This window comes from Monodon monoceros, unplaced genomic scaffold, assembly GCF_005190385.1.
Source record: "Monodon monoceros isolate NGI ecotype Baffin Bay Population unplaced genomic scaffold, NGI_Narwhal_1 Super_Scaffold_10, whole genome shotgun sequence".
In the NCBI taxonomy this organism is placed as follows: domain Eukaryota; kingdom Metazoa; phylum Chordata; class Mammalia; order Artiodactyla; family Monodontidae; genus Monodon; species Monodon monoceros.
In genome coordinates, this window is record NW_021703766.1 from 14,703,950 (window position 1) to 14,719,371 (window position 15,422).

General features: G+C 42.7%; 1 protein-coding gene across 1 annotated transcript in view; it reads right to left on the minus strand.

Moving 5' to 3' along the window:
* The window catches only part of PKD1L3 (polycystin 1 like 3, transient receptor potential channel interacting), a 56,384-nt gene that overhangs the window by 21,056 nt on the left and 19,906 nt on the right, over positions 1-15,422 (minus strand). Inside the window, 11 exon segments of the mRNA XM_029205635.1 lie at positions 2,005-2,133; positions 2,136-2,206; positions 2,282-2,507; positions 3,141-3,324; positions 3,773-3,999; positions 4,357-4,559; positions 8,393-8,536; positions 12,564-12,706; positions 12,708-12,746; positions 13,030-13,131; positions 14,997-15,227. Of these exon segments, the coding sequence (XP_029061468.1) occupies positions 2,005-2,133; positions 2,136-2,206; positions 2,282-2,507; positions 3,141-3,324; positions 3,773-3,999; positions 4,357-4,559; positions 8,393-8,536; positions 12,564-12,706; positions 12,708-12,746; positions 13,030-13,131; positions 14,997-15,227 (1,699 nt within the window).

Here is a 15,422-nt window from a genome sequence, read left to right on the forward strand (position 1 = left end):
TACTATTTTTTTAAATATTTATTTTGTTTATTCATTTGTTTGGCTGCACCGGGTCTTAGTTGTGGCACACGGGATATTTAATTGCAGCACGTGGGCTTCGTAGCTGCGGCATGTGAACTCTTAGTTGCAGCATGCGGGATCTAGTTCCCCGACCAGGGATCGAACCCAGGCCCCCTGCATTGGGAGTGTGGAATCTTAACCACTGGACCACCAGGGAAGTCCCCATTGAGTTATTTTTATCTGACATTTTATTATTAAATTTTAAAAACATACATAAAAATTGGAAGATACAAAAGTTAACTTTTCACCGTATTTGTTTTGCTTCTTTTGCTGAAGCACTTGAAAATAACAGACATGACATTTCACACCTAATTAAAGGTAATTCTCACTTTACATGGTAGTGTGGGATCATACAAATGACCTAGCAAGCTGAAACTGTGCAAAGTGATCTTAATCATCAGTGGGGAAAAATTATGATCATTCTGTGACATTTAAAGATTTGTGTCAAAATATTAAAATCTCTTATTGTTCGTTATAAAGGTACAAGGAAAAATTTAGAAGTAGTAAAACTAATATGTAATTTAAAACATTAGAAATGTTGAGAATTAAAGTTACTTCTTTGTAGAAAATTTATCAAGAATAATTTGAACAGTGCTGGCCTTCCTCTTGTATAACTTAGGATACGGGGAGAGCATTTTGTCTGTGCCTTTGGTGAATTGTCATACTGTTCTAACTTTGCATTGGCTTCCAGCATCTTATCCTTTATGCTTTCAATGCTGTGAAATATCTCCGAGAGTCACTTTAATGTTAGTTTTTTGCCAGTGTTACTTCCTTTGGGACACCATCATCCTTTTCTTCATAACCAATTTCTACATTTATGTTGGTAAGTTTGACTTTACTAAGTTCACCTGGCTGCGTATCTACAGTTTCTTGAACACAGGCCATCTTCCCATGGTCAGCGGCTTCTTGTATAACTCCATTTACATTCTATTCAAATTTCACTTTCAGTGTTATTTTGTTAATTTGCTGCATTTTCATCTCTGTTGGCCAAGGTCCTCTTTCAATTATCCATTTCATGGTAAAGGTCACAGAGTTTATGACTGGGAGACAAAGAAATAACACAACTACACAATTTGCTGTCTGTACATAAACAGGATAACAGGTGACCAATCACCCAGACTTTGAGAACTGACATGATTGATCACTGATCATGATGTGCACCTGTTAATTTATGTAGTGAATTATGGGCTGAAGGGCTAGAAGCAGTTGGTACTTTATGCAATCACTCACAGTTGATATACCATGATAACTGAGATTTTTTTTTTTTTGCTATACAGTAGGTTCCTTTTGGTTATCCATTTAATTAATTAATTAATTTTATTTTTATTTTTGGCCACATTGGGTCTTCATCGCTGCATGCGGGTTTCTCTAGTTGTCACGAGCAGGGGCTACTCTTCGTTGCGGTGTGCGGTCTTCTCATTGCAGTGGCTTCTCTTGTTGCAGAGCTCGGGCTCTAGGGCGCGGGCTCAGTAGTTGTGGCTTGTTGGCCCTAGAGTGCAGGCTCAGTAGTTGTGGCACGAGAGCTTAGTTGCTCCGCGACATGTAGGATCTTCCCGGACCAGGGCTCGAACTCGTGTCCCCTGCATTGGCAGGCGGATTCTTAACCACTGTGCCACCAGGGAAGCCCAGGAAAGGGAAGATTTTTAAAAGGTAAGTTTTCTGGTTTTTTTTTTTTTTTAAGGTAGTTTAGTTTTTTACTTGTCCCTCTTAACTTCCCAATCCTTTTTTGCTAAACTTCTACTAGTCCATCAGTTCTACTTAGTTTTTTCTGTGACTACTGCACACATACCCCTAACGAATTTTACTCTGCCAGTTTCTGTCTTGTTTTTGTCAAGTTGTAAGAATCATTAGACACCCTGGATTGACACCCACAGACCTCGGTTTCCCAAGCTTCCTGCAACTACAATGTTTCCTCCCATGCCGGTGTCACTGTTTCTCAAATACCTTTACTGGTGATGAGGATGTTCTGAAGCAATGATAATATCAAAATAACCCAGCTGGTGGCTTGGTCTTTGTTCAGTTCCAGGCTATAAAGTGCTGCAAAAAAGGCTGAGGCCAGGCTAGTGACACCAGAAGGAGCCAGCAGAAGTAAGTCAACCATCTGAGCCGGCCATTAGAGATGGGCTGCTTCCCGTCTGGGCTCTGGCTGCGTCCCTTAGGAACAGAAGTTGAAGGAATAATCTCATAGCCAACAGCTGAGAGACAGGTTTAGGAAGATTACAGGTGATAAAGAAAGCCTGGTGCTATGCATTACCTGGATGGCCCTTGCTCTGTGGGAAGAATACGCATTTCCAGCGGTTCCTGGAGTTCTTGCAGTTGGCTGACTGCATCTAGGAAGTCACAAGGCTGATGGGCCTGGGCGGGACCCAGTGTGCCTAAGTGAGATTGAAGCCTCCGCAGAACTCTGAGCAGGTAACTGTGGAAATGATGGTGGTTTTCAGGAACCACTGAAAGTACATTCCAGGTTGACACTTGGACAAGTGGAAGATTTCAATAAATAGTAATTCCTGGTAGAAATTAGCAACTCATTACCTGATGATGAGGTTAAATTTTCCCAGTCACTGGAGACTGGACCCAACACCTGCAGAATTATCGTCTTCTCTGAGCACGCTGGTGAATTCACAGCAACTTGTAAAATTCTATACTTTGATACAGAATCGAAAAACTTGTAAAGTTAATTGCACTTTTTCATCAGAACTGCAGTACATGTAAACTCTAAGTGCTCAGAAGGCCCAAACTATATTCATGAATCCATAAATCGCATAATCTCATCATTCCATAGAAGAAAAAGAAGGACAAGTTTCAATAGCCCCCGACAAAGTAGATGAAATATGGGGGTCTGAGACAGGACATTTTTTGTGGGTTTTCCTTAATCCTTTACTTTGTAAGACCAGATATATTGTCTAAGAAGCCTTCAGAGGGATCTAAGCTATCAGCTCCATACTAGAAGTTTAAGGAAATTAAAACAAGCAGAAGGTCGTACCATGCCTGTTGGTTACGCTGAGAGGTAAGAATGAATACGAAAGTAAGAGAGTGGGAGGCAGATAAAAGATTAGATATGGAAACTTACTGAACTTTACCATTTGCCCAGTAGGGTCCTGCCCGCTGGTGACGGCCTTGACCCTCTAAGTAAGAACAGATGAGGCTGGATAAAAGCTTCACCAGCAGGTTAACGTTGGAAGAAAGAACTCCACGAAGACTGTTCACACTCAGAGTAGGTACGTTGTTTCTTCTGAGCAGGAATCCCCCAGTTTCCTTTAATTCCTGAATGTAGAACCAAGATGAGAAAAGTTAGTTTTACATTAAACCCAGGACCGGTAGCAATTACAGATGGTAGGAAGGCTGTTTCTCTACTTGGAGGGGCATATGCTTAGTGTAAAGAACCTCAGTTTTTCACTTTCTCTCCTCTTTCAGAAAGAAGTCACCTCACAGTAGCTTCAGAACTAGTTTTATGAGAGAATCTAGGATGAAAGAAGAAGAGACCGTTTGATCAAACGTAGAAAACTAAAACACCTCCAGAGTAGGACATCCTGCACTCACATCAGTGCTCACATCACTCCATAATGAAGAGGAAAAAACCAGAGGCACAGTGATGACCCGGGGGACAGGAATTAGAGAAAAACTATTAAGTTTAACAGGACCTCAGGAGCCTTGCAGGAGATCCTTTCTACTGACCTTTTCCACTACATGGGGGAGGGAGCATGACGTTTACCTGTAAAATTTGATACCAAGCTTACCTCAACTATCTCTGTGAGAGAGACAGAGGCTCAAAAGAAGCATCTGAGAGGCAGGAGGCCTGGATGGGAGGAAAGAGAGGTAGAGGTTCCTGTGGTTGAATCAACGGGAAAAGCCATCCAATCCCAAGACTGACGGGGAAAAGGATGACAGCAGTTTGGATGCTGACGAGCAGTTCAGACCAGGTCACAGCAAATGGGCCCACTGAAAGAAAAGCAGGACGTACAACCCTCATTCTCAAAAATTAAAATCATCTCCAAGGCATTCCTCTCCCAGGTTTAAGTATTTATGTAGCAATTTAACTATGATTATCTAAGGATAACAAGTTATCGTGGCAGTAAAGATCCTGATCATGTGTTAATAAAAGAGATCTGTGGGAAAATGTGTAATGTTAGAATAAATGATTATTCTCCTTTAAGAGCAGAATTAAATGAGTACTCTAATGTGAGGGCAGCAGAGGAAAAATGAAGGCACATACTCATTCTGTTTCTAACTTTGGAAGGAAGGAGAGTGGAGTAATCAAAGGATGACGTGCCACAAACAGCACACATCAGGGCTCACCCACAGCGTGCTCATGTCTCTTGGTGGTGGTGCCGTTCATCTTCTAGAACGTGACATAGGTGACCGTGTTGCAGAGAAGGAGGGTCATGCAGCAGGTGAGCCGCTGGACTCTTGTAAACTGGGTCCAGGGATGTCAAGTTGTGACTGAGAGCCACAGACAATCCTGGGTGAGATTTTCTACAATCATGGAGGAGAACAGGTGTCTAACAAGATAAATTAGAACAGGAAAGGCAGGAGATTTCATTCTGAAAGTGCCCTAGTCTAGAATGTGGTTTGCCTGGCAGCAAGCTGCACAGCAACAACTCGGCCACTGTTCAGCACCTCCGTGAAGAAGCTTTCAGACGACTTGATGATACGATTTTTTTGTTATTTTGGGGTAAAAGGTTTTGAAGATAAGGGTAATTTTATTGCATGAGATTTTAAAACCAAAACTTGTTTTCGCTTTATCAGAGTTTCGATAAATCTTTTACTCTTAGAAAGTTTGCATTAAGCTTCCACTCAAGACAGTTTGGTAAATTCATACTTGGAGCCCCTTCTCTACTCCAAAAGGAACTATAAATATGATATAAAAAGAAAGAACCCGAAACACTGCATGGGCTTAAAAACAAAATAAAAGTCTCTGAGAAAGAGGACTGGAATGAGAAACAAGATGGTAGGTGGGGAAGAAGCCACAGGATTCTGTGCTCCAGGTCTGGAAGAAGGCATACACAGGTCAAAGTTGGATTCCCACAGAGTAACTGGAACTGAAAGTGATTCATGGAGTGGGGAAAGGGAGAGCAAAGCCAACTTCACTGCCTGAAGCCAGGGTTGAGGCTGGAGCTCATGGAAGAATTCTGCAGAACAAAAAACTGCCACAGGGCTACACATGTATAAGGAGGGAGGTGGGTGAGAGTGGACAGCCCCAGGACCAGGAATTGAGCCAAGAGATCCACTGGCTCATGACAGGACGTGCAACAGATCTGGTTTCTTTAATTTCACGGAGGAATAGGAGCTCCAAAATGGTATAATAAGACCTAGTTCTAGATTAGCGATGTGAAGGGTTGGATGAAAACATCAAAAAAGTACTAGTCAGGGATGTGTGGAGAAACACAGAGAGAGAGGTTGAGATTTAAAAATGAAACCAACCTACAACCCCAAATTCCTAAACACATGAAGAAATCTAATGCTAAGAAAGGCAGCCAACACAATCAGTAATTCAGTCCAGAAGAAATTAATTTCATGGGACAGTCTGAAAAAGACTAAGTATTTCAGGTTGCTCAAAGATACAAGGAATAATGTTCACTTTAAAATAATAAAAAATTATGAAAAACAGGAATAAGTTAGAACTCTTGAAACTGAAAAATATGGTCCTCAAAACAAAAAAATTGGGAGAAAGGGACCTGGTTAAAGAGAAAATTAGTGAACCAAAAGGTAGTATGAAAGAATTCACCCAGAACACATCACAGAGAGACAGAAAAGATATGCACGCAAGAGCGGCTTAAAAACGTGGAGGATAGTTTGAGAGGCTCCAGCATAGAGTAAAGCAATGTCAGAGGAGCAATATTTTCAGAAGTGACATCTGAGAATTTCTGCGAATTTAAGACATGATTCTGTATATCAACAACTACATTTTATGTTATGTGTATTTTACCACAACAAAAAAAATTTTAAGTACATTCTGAGTACTATACAGTATAAACAGTGAATCTACAGTGAAAAGAATTATGGTAAAATTTGGAACATCAGGGATAAAGAGAAAATGTTAAAAAGAGAAAAGACAACATACTTTATAACAGCTAGACTGACATAACATAGGCAGTGTTGGAAGGCAATTCTCCACGAATGCTTCCCATTTAGGCATTAATAAAAACTTTGCTCCTGGACTGTCTTTTCAAATATCTTTGTATAAGCAGACAGCCCTGAAAACAGACAGTAAGGAACTCTCTTTGGAGCCAACTTATTTGCATTTCCAGATTGTAAAGATAGAGACATCCTACTCCCCAGAGACATTCTAGGGTAATAAAGATAGAAATGCCCTCTTCTCACCCCTTGAGAGATTTCCCTACATTCCAGGCTAATGAAGATAATGTCTCATTCTACAGGGAAGGACAGGCAGGTTTTCTGGCAGCTGGTATATCAGATCAGAGTCTCCTAACCTTGAGGTTCCTCTTTTGTGAGGCACCTCCATTGCATGTGCAGCTAACACCTGGCTCTCATTACATCACCCTGTCGAATCTGGGAACTGACATAAAATATTGCTCTGGTTGCTACTACTGCTATAAGTAGTAAATTGTCTAAATCCATTTGGGTCAGTGGAAACGGTGGAGTAAAGACCTCTGAAAATTCCTCCATAAAAGCAATGATAAAACTTCTCTTAAAAAGCCAGAATCAGGGCTTCCCTGGTGGAGCAGTGGTTGAGAGTCCGCCTGCCGACGCAGGGGACGCGGGTTCGTGCCCCGGTCCGGGAAGATCCCACATGCCGCGGAGCGGCTGGGCCCGTGAGCCATGGCCGCTGAGCCTGCGCGTCTGGAGGCTGTGCTCCGCAACGGGAGAGGCCACAACAGTGAGAGGCCCGGGTACCGCAAACAAACAAACAAAAAAGCCAGAATCAAAATTTTCAGAACTCAGGTAAATAACCAAAGGTTTGTATTAACCTGGGAGTGTTTACTCAAGAAAAATGGCTGAATATTAGTAAGAACAGTGAATTTTGTGGCATTTTAAATTGCCCTATTTTCCCAGCTCCCTTTCTCTAGCTCCACGGTAACCTTAAAACCAACAGCCTTTGATCACAGTGAAAACCAGCAGCCTGGCAGTCACTAGAGGGAGGAGAATGGGGTTGGAGCTCCTTAAAAGCTTCCTTTCCCCAGAGAACTGTCATTGTTTGATTTGTCTGATAGTTCCTTGGAAAACTCCACTTGCAAGGCTGTCCTTATATGATGTGACTGGAGGCTCATCCAGTGAAAAAGGCTTTTTCCCTGAGGGCACTGTCAAAAATATTCAGAGGCGACAGTTTACCTTCACAGCTGCCTGATATGGTAGGCAAACGACAGGCTAACCAAAAAGCTTAAATGGAAAAGCTGGAAAATGAGAAGTCCACAGGAGTTTTGAAAAGCTCTGACACAGTCCTGGGAATCTAGAAGGCCACATGCATGCCCAGGGCTGTATGCATGCTCGGGAAATACCTGAGAAGGCCCTACGCTTTCACCCCTGGATGACCCTGAAGCTCTCAGCAAGCAGGAAGTGAAGGCTGAGGCAGAGCTGTCAGTTGCCTTGCTGAGTGCTAAAGGCATAGCACAACATGCATGCAAAACCCCTCAGCAAAGACTGGGAGACTTACTGGTTCAGGCATTTGAAGAAGTCTCTGTCTAGTTATTAGCTGACCACTAAGCTAACTGAGCAGAAACTTCAATTTTCACACATGACAAAGAATACAGACGTTACAGAATTAGTTAGAAACAGACACTAGACAACAACAAACACTAAGAACAACAAATACTGGGGGAGAGGAAGGAAATCTGATCTTCAGAGTTGCCACATTCTATTATTTAAAATGTCCAGTTTTCAACAGAAGATCACAAGACATGAAAAGAAACAAGAAAGTATCTCTCTCTCTCACACAGCCCCCCCACACAAGTCAATAGATTATTGTTGAGGAAGCCAAGACACTCAGTTTACTAAAGATTTCAAATCAGCTATTTTAAATATCTTCAAAGAACTATAAAGGAAACCATATCAAAGAACTAAAGCAAAGTAAATGAGAATGCTGTCTTGCTAAACAGAGAGTTATCAATGAAGATACAGAAATTATTTTTAAAAAGAACCAAATAGAAAGTCTGCAGCTGGAAAAATAAAAAGACTGCAGCTGAAAAATACAATAAGTGAAATGAAAAGTTCACTAGAGGCTCAGCAGCAGATGTGAGCAGGCAGGAGAAAGAATCAGCAGACTTGAAGAGAGATCAATTGAAATTGTCTTGTCTGAGGAACAGAAAGAAAAAGGAGTGAAGAAAATGAACAGAGCCTCAGAGACATGTAGCGCACCATAATTTCTCAAGAGTACCTAAAGGAAAAGAGCTCCTTCTTTGAGACCGGTATGAAGATCCAGTCACGCTCACAGTCTCCAAGGTCCATGGCCAGCCAACAATTGCACAGGAAATGCCATTTCCTTTTACCTGCCACGTCAGTGACAATTTACATACCTACAGTAAAATAAAGACAATCATGTTAGGGAGGTGGGCATGAATCAGTTGCTGTAATAACAAGTAATCTTAAGGAAACAACCTAAATGTCCACTCATGGCTGAATGGATAAAGAAAATGTGGTATGTGTACAAATGTAATATCATTCAGCCATAAAAAAGAATGACATTTCGCCATTTGTGACAACGTGAATAGAGGGCATTATGCTAAGTGAAATAAGTCAGATAGAGAAAGACAAATAAATACTGTATGATCTCACTTAGATGTAGAATGTAAAAACAAAGCAAAACACAAACGAAAAACCAAAACCAGGGATATCCCTGGTGGTCCAGTGGGTAAGATGCAGGGGGCCCAGGTTCAATCCTTGGTCGGGGAACTAGATCCCACGTGCTGCAACTAAGAAGTCTGCATACTGCAACTAAGAACCAGTGCAGCCAAAAATAAATAAATAAACAACACACCAGAGTTCATCACATAGGTTTAAAGAAAAAAAAAAAAAACAAAACCAGAACGGAGCTCATAGATACAGAGAACAGATTAGTGGTTGCCAGAGGTGGGGTGTGGAGGGCTGGGTGAACCAGGGGAAGGGAGTCAAAAGGTACAAACTTCCAGTTATAAAATTATCAAGTCATGGGGATGTAATGTACAGCATGGTGACTATAGTTAATAATATTGTGTTGCATATTTGAAAATTGCTACAAGAGTAGATCTTAAGAGCTTTCAGCACAAGAAAAACAAAATTCTGTTAACTATGTATGGTGACAGTTGTTAACTAGACTTATGGTGGTGGTGATTTCACAATATATACAAACGTCGAATTATTATGTTGTAGACCTGAAACTAATATAAAGTTGTATGTCAATTATACTGCAATAAAAATTAATTTAAAAAAAGTAATTTTTCACTGACAGTGAGTGTCCAAGTAAATGGATTCTGTTTCATCATGAGGCAAGAATTAAAGAAAGAAACCAGAGCTGATCCCGTTTTTTCTTTCCCAGCCTCTAAGGGTGTTCATGTACGAAACACCAGAATGCAGACTTCCATAACCTAGGAATAGTTCAGTGTGTGTTTGTATTCTATAAGTTTTCTTGTTCCACATGTGACAGTGCCCTGCCACCTCTGTAAGCATCCTATCGGCCTCTATCTTTAATTACCAGGGTCTGAGGGGGTGTCTTTGGGGGGTGAGGTGGGGAGTGGTCTTTAATGTTTATATTAATGACTTGTCCTATTTGGGTCTGTGGCTTCGTCTTGGCTTCAGAGCCACAGGCCCTGAAGTTGCATCCTCTTTCCAACCACAGTGTTTTACCATGTGTTTACCTTCTCCCCTAATTTCAATCATCAATGAACTTGTCCTCGGGGACCCCTAGTCGTTCGGCCTCTTTGACTTCATCTGTACCTAGTCAGCTAATCCCCTCCTTTACTGTAAGGATGCTACTTCCCCAAGAGTCTCTGTGAAACCATTCAAATCTCTCTGGTCAAAAGTCTTGCTTAATTTTAGTTGGAAATTATTTTCTGTGCAAGGAGTACAGATTGCTTTAAAGCTAAAATATTTCTGGGACTCTCTTACTGAGGCAGTTTATAAAATCACAGGTGACTGAGCTGCATTTGATTTAAACTTAGCTACTGCTAGATGGCGGAGTCGGAGGATGTGTGCTCATTCCCTCTTGCGAGGAATCACAACTAACTGCTGAACAATCATCGACAGGAAGACGCTGGAACTCACCAAAAATGATACCCCACATCCAAAGACAAAGGAGAAGACACAGTGAGACGGTAGGAGGGGCGCGATAACAATAAAATCAAATCCCATAACCGCTGGGTGGGCGACTCACAGACTGGAGAACACTTATACCACAGAAGTCCACCCGCTGGAGTGAAGGTTCTGAGCCTCACGTCAGGCTTCCCAACCTGGGGGTCCGACAACAGGAGGAGAAATTCCTAGAGTATCAGACTTTGAAAACTAGTGGGATTTGATTGCAGGACTTTGAGAGGACTGGGGGAAACAGAGACTCCACTCTTGGAGGGCACACACAAAGTAGTGTGCGCGTGAGGACCAAGGGAAAGGAGAAGTGACCCCAGAGGAGACTGAACCAGACCCAGCTGCTAGTGTTGGAGGGTCTCCTGCAGAGTCAGGGGGTGGCTGTGGCTCACCGGGAGGACAAGGACACTGGCAGCAGAAGTTCTGGGAAGTACTCCTTGGCATGAGCCCTCCCAGAGTCTGCCATTAGCCCCACCAAAGAGCCCGGGTAGGCTCCAGGGTTGGGTCGCCTAAGGCCAAACAACCAACAGGGAGGGAACTCAGCCCCGCCCATCAGCAGACAAGCGGATAAAGTTTTACTGAGCTCTGCCCACCTGAGCAACAGCCAGCTCTACCCACCACCAGTCCCTCCCACCAGGAAACTTGCATAAGCCTCTTAGATAGCCTCATCCACCAGAGAGCAGACAGCAGAAGCAAGAAGAACTACAATCCTGCAGCCTGTGGAACGAAAACCACATTCGCAGAAAGATAAATTTAGCTACTGTTAAAGCTTTCATTTAAGAGCAAAGTATAAAAAAGGAGAAAATACTCATTTCCTGATTGGTGAGAAACTAGTCACGGGTTTTTTTTTTTGTGCTTTTATTCTCTTATTCTTTCATACAGAAGAGAAACAGAGACTCTAATGTGTGTTAGAAAAAATCTAGTTAATGCATTCAGTATGACCAGTAGAAAGATATAGAAAGCATTATCATTTCCTAAGAAAAAATGCTGGCCGTCTGTTTTTTATTGGGGGTGGGTAGTTCTTTTGCTTTTCTGTGTTTTCCAAGTTTTTTCCATTCAAACAGCTATTACTTTTGCAATTAAAGAAAGAAAAGCAAATGTTGACTAAAGAAAGTCTTCAAAAGAGCCTTAATAACAAGCTGATATGAAGCTCTAGAGGTGAACGGGTAACTCTGAGAATTTAATTGTAACAAATATTTATTGTTACAATATTGACTGTAATTACCAATTGTAACAAATATTTATTGAGTCCTACTATACTTTTGGCACTGTATGAGCCCGGTACGCGGGCCTCTCACTGCTGTGGCCTCTCCCGTTGCGGGGCACAGGCTCCGGACGCGCAGGCTCAGTCATTCTGGTGGGTGCTTAGCGCCATCACTATGGCTTTAATTTGCAGATGCTGAGGCTCTTTCAAGTGCTTATTATACGTTATTTATAAATGAAAGTGGAATGACGGTGCAACAAACCGCTTTGTAGATACCTGAACAGAATGCAAGCAGCAAGCAGCTTATCAGGCTATCCTGGCCTAGCGGTTGGTGCATCTAGCCTAGCAGGGAAGGACTTCTTTTGCTATCAATTTTAGGCAAGGAGCATACTGTTTTCAGGTGGCCAGTATTCAGCAACTGACTTGTGACCTTTGACTTCATTCCCTTCTTTTTTCCTAATCCCAACAAGCCAATAATCCTCAACCTTAATTAATTTTCATCGTCTATTCAATAATTTCTCCACCCTCCTCTCCTAATTCTTAGAGTGTTGCCGAAGGAAGATGCAGAATCATCTGGATCTAGCACAGGGCAGGTGCACGCACTCATCACTGACCGCTTGTCTCTCTAACTCTCTAGGCACATCCCACATTGTAATTCCGTTCCTTCCCCTCTCCTGAAGCTCTTCATTTTAACCCAAAGTATATTCAGTATATAGTCATTTACTAAATTTACTCTTTGAAGATAGTTTTCATATTTAAAGATACTTTCAATTCATGGTACTTTCGGGCACTATTTCATTGTTATTATTTGCCGTTCACCATCATGACAACATTTAATGGAAAAAAAAATCTACCATTCTACCACCCGTAAAAAATCGTGTTGTTAATTTTCCATATGTCCTTCCAGGGTTTCTTCTGTGTAGACAGCTCTGAAACTAAAATCTAACAGTCATTTGTTACTATTTGGCCCAAAGCATTATAGTTATTTATCGTAAAGCCACGCAGGTCTTTCCCCAGAATGCTAAAGATCCACAGAGAAGAAGCAACATGCCAGCCTGATACAGGTACTTACCAAGAAGGGCTGACGTCAGAACTGTCATGCCAGAGCTGCAGGCTGTGTAATTCCCGCAGAGAAGACGGAGTGCCCAGGAGGAAGACATCCAGTCCCCCTCGTTCAAAGACTGCTTTCTGGGAATCACAAAGATGATGGGGGTTCGCTCTGCCCCTCTGATCCATAAAGGGTGATAACCACCTAAAACATGACAATGAAAGATACGGTATAGGAAGTTATAACGTGATTCTTTTGGTTTATCTCTAAGGAGAAAGATGAGGACAGAGAAAACTGCAATTAAATGAAGTCTTGGGGTCTGAGACAAGCAGAAAGAGCTCTTCAGGTGTACAGTTTAGAACCAGGAAAGATCACTGTCTGGGATCCTTGTAAAGGACAATTGGACACAGGGATATTACCAAGTCAGACTGTACCTCACATGGCAGAAGACACCAAGTAACAAATGAGGAACATTTATTTCACTAACGTTAGCTGTTGTAGCAGCCCTTCTTCGATAGCCCGTGGAGACCTCAATAAGGTAGTGGAATTGAGAGCTGGGCTCATTATCAGCCAGGACAGTGACCCTCACCTGTAGGAAAAAGCAGAACCAAGAAAACTAGCCGATCTTCACTTAGCATAGACCCCTGCCTTCTCCAGCTAGAAACAGGAGGATGCACTGCGGCAGCTCTGTGGCAAGAAAGGGTGAGGTGTGGGGAGAAGATGTACAGATAAGTAGACCTAAGTTAAGTGACAAAAGGGGGGAATAAGGGCTGACAGTCCAGAGTTTATGTCTCTAAAATGAAATATTCATGGAATCAACTGATCGGGTCTTGGACCTCTAAATATCTCCACCTCCCACCCACCCAGAAAGGGTTATCAGATAACATACAGGACACACAGTTAACTGTGAATTTCAGACAAATGATGAATAATTTGGGATCATACTTATACTAAAAATGCATTCACTATTTGAAATTCAAATTTAACTGTCTTGTATTTTTATTTACTAAAAATGCTAATTCTAGACCAACAGCCATAAAGAAACAGATATTTTGTGTATTCTAGAATTTCCACATGTAGGAAAATCTAAGCATAAGAAAGATATAGAACAGAAATTAGAAAGAAGCTGTCATCAAAGGAATTTTTTTGTTTCAAAATAAAGATTCTGGGCTTCCCTGGTGGTGCAGTGGTTAAGAATCTGCCTGCCAATGCAGGGGACATAGATTCGAGCCGTGATCCCGGAAGATCCCACAGGCTGCGGAGCAACTAAGCCCGTTCGCCACAACTACGGAGCCTGCACTCTAGAGCCCGCGGGCCACAACTATTGAGCCCGTGGGAGAAACTACTGAGCCTGCATGCCACGACTACTGAAGCCCGCGTGCCTAGAGCCCGTGCTGCGCCACGGGAGAAGCCACCACAATGAGAAGCCCTCACACCACCATGAAGAGTAGCCCCCACTCGCCGCAACTAGAGGAAGCCTGCGCGCAGCAACGAGGACCCAAAGCAGCCAAAAAAAAATAAATAAAGATCACTTACAGGTTTCCTATATATTGCCGTTACATTAAATTATAACTTGACTTACACAGAATTTTCATATCCAATGTATTAAGTGAGATAAACTTGCATTTGATTATAGTTAAGTTCTCTGGGTGTTTTCTTTTGGCTTATTCCCAACCTAAATGAGTCATATGAGGGTTCAACCTTGGCTAAAAGAAAAAAAATGGAGATAAAGAGTTAAGTCCCTGGGCCTTGAGCCAGAAGGTATGACGAGAAATTTAAGAGAAGCCCCACTTGAATTGTTACACTACCGACTACCATGCTACCTGCCTCTTTTTTTTTTTTAATTAATTTATTTTTCGCTGCATTGGGTCTTCGTTGCTGCACGTGGGCTTTTTTCTAGTTGCGGTGAGCGGGGGCTACTCTTCGTTGCGGTGCGTGGGCTTCTCATTGCGGTGGCTTCTCTTGTTGCGGAGCACAGGCTCTAGACACACGGGCTTCAGTAGTTGTGGCTCACGGGCTTAGTTGCTTTGTGGCATGTGGGATCTTCCTGGACCAGGGATCTAACCCGTGTCCCCTGCATTGGCAGGCGGGTTCTTAACCACTGCACCACCAGGGAAGTCCCTACCTGTCTCTTTTTTTTTTTTTTTTTTTTTTTTTTGTGCGGTACGCAGGCCTCTCACTGTTGTGGCCTCTCCCGTTGCGGAGCACAGGCTCCAAACGCGCAGGCTCAGCGGCCATGGCTCACGGGCCCAGCCGCTCTGCGGGCATGTGGGATCTTCCCGGACCGGGGCACGAACCTGTGTCCCCTGCATCGGCAGGCGGACTCTCAACCACTGCGCCGCCAGGGAAACCCCCTACCTGCCTCTTTTGATGAAGGGGTTTTGTTTCTTTTTTCATCTTGTTCCACATATTTAAGACATTGTGGCAAAGTTTTTGGAATCAAAGTCTCATCACCTTCTGCATATCTGCTTGGTCCTTTCTCCATGCCCACACAAAAATGAGCATATAGACTCCAATAAGGCTGGCCAGCAGGGACACCCCGATGGTGTTGCTGGTCACATGAAGGAACAGCTCAACTGTGTCTTCCACTTTCACTGCCCGAGGCACAATGAAGAAATCGCCGCCAAAGTAGGTCAGGTGGTTACACAGACACTGTGTCCTCCAAAGTGGGCTCTGTGGCCCAACGTGGAATAACAGTCAAGACGTTAATTCTAACTGGCGTGCTAAGAAAAGGACGCATGTAAAACAAACATACGCATTTAGATTTGGGAAACAAGGGCTGATTGCTTATTCTCTGCTGGTGTAAAGTGGGACAACTGATGGGCACAGCAGCTTGGCAACATCTAGTAAAACTGAAGAAGCAAAACTCCTTGAATCCTG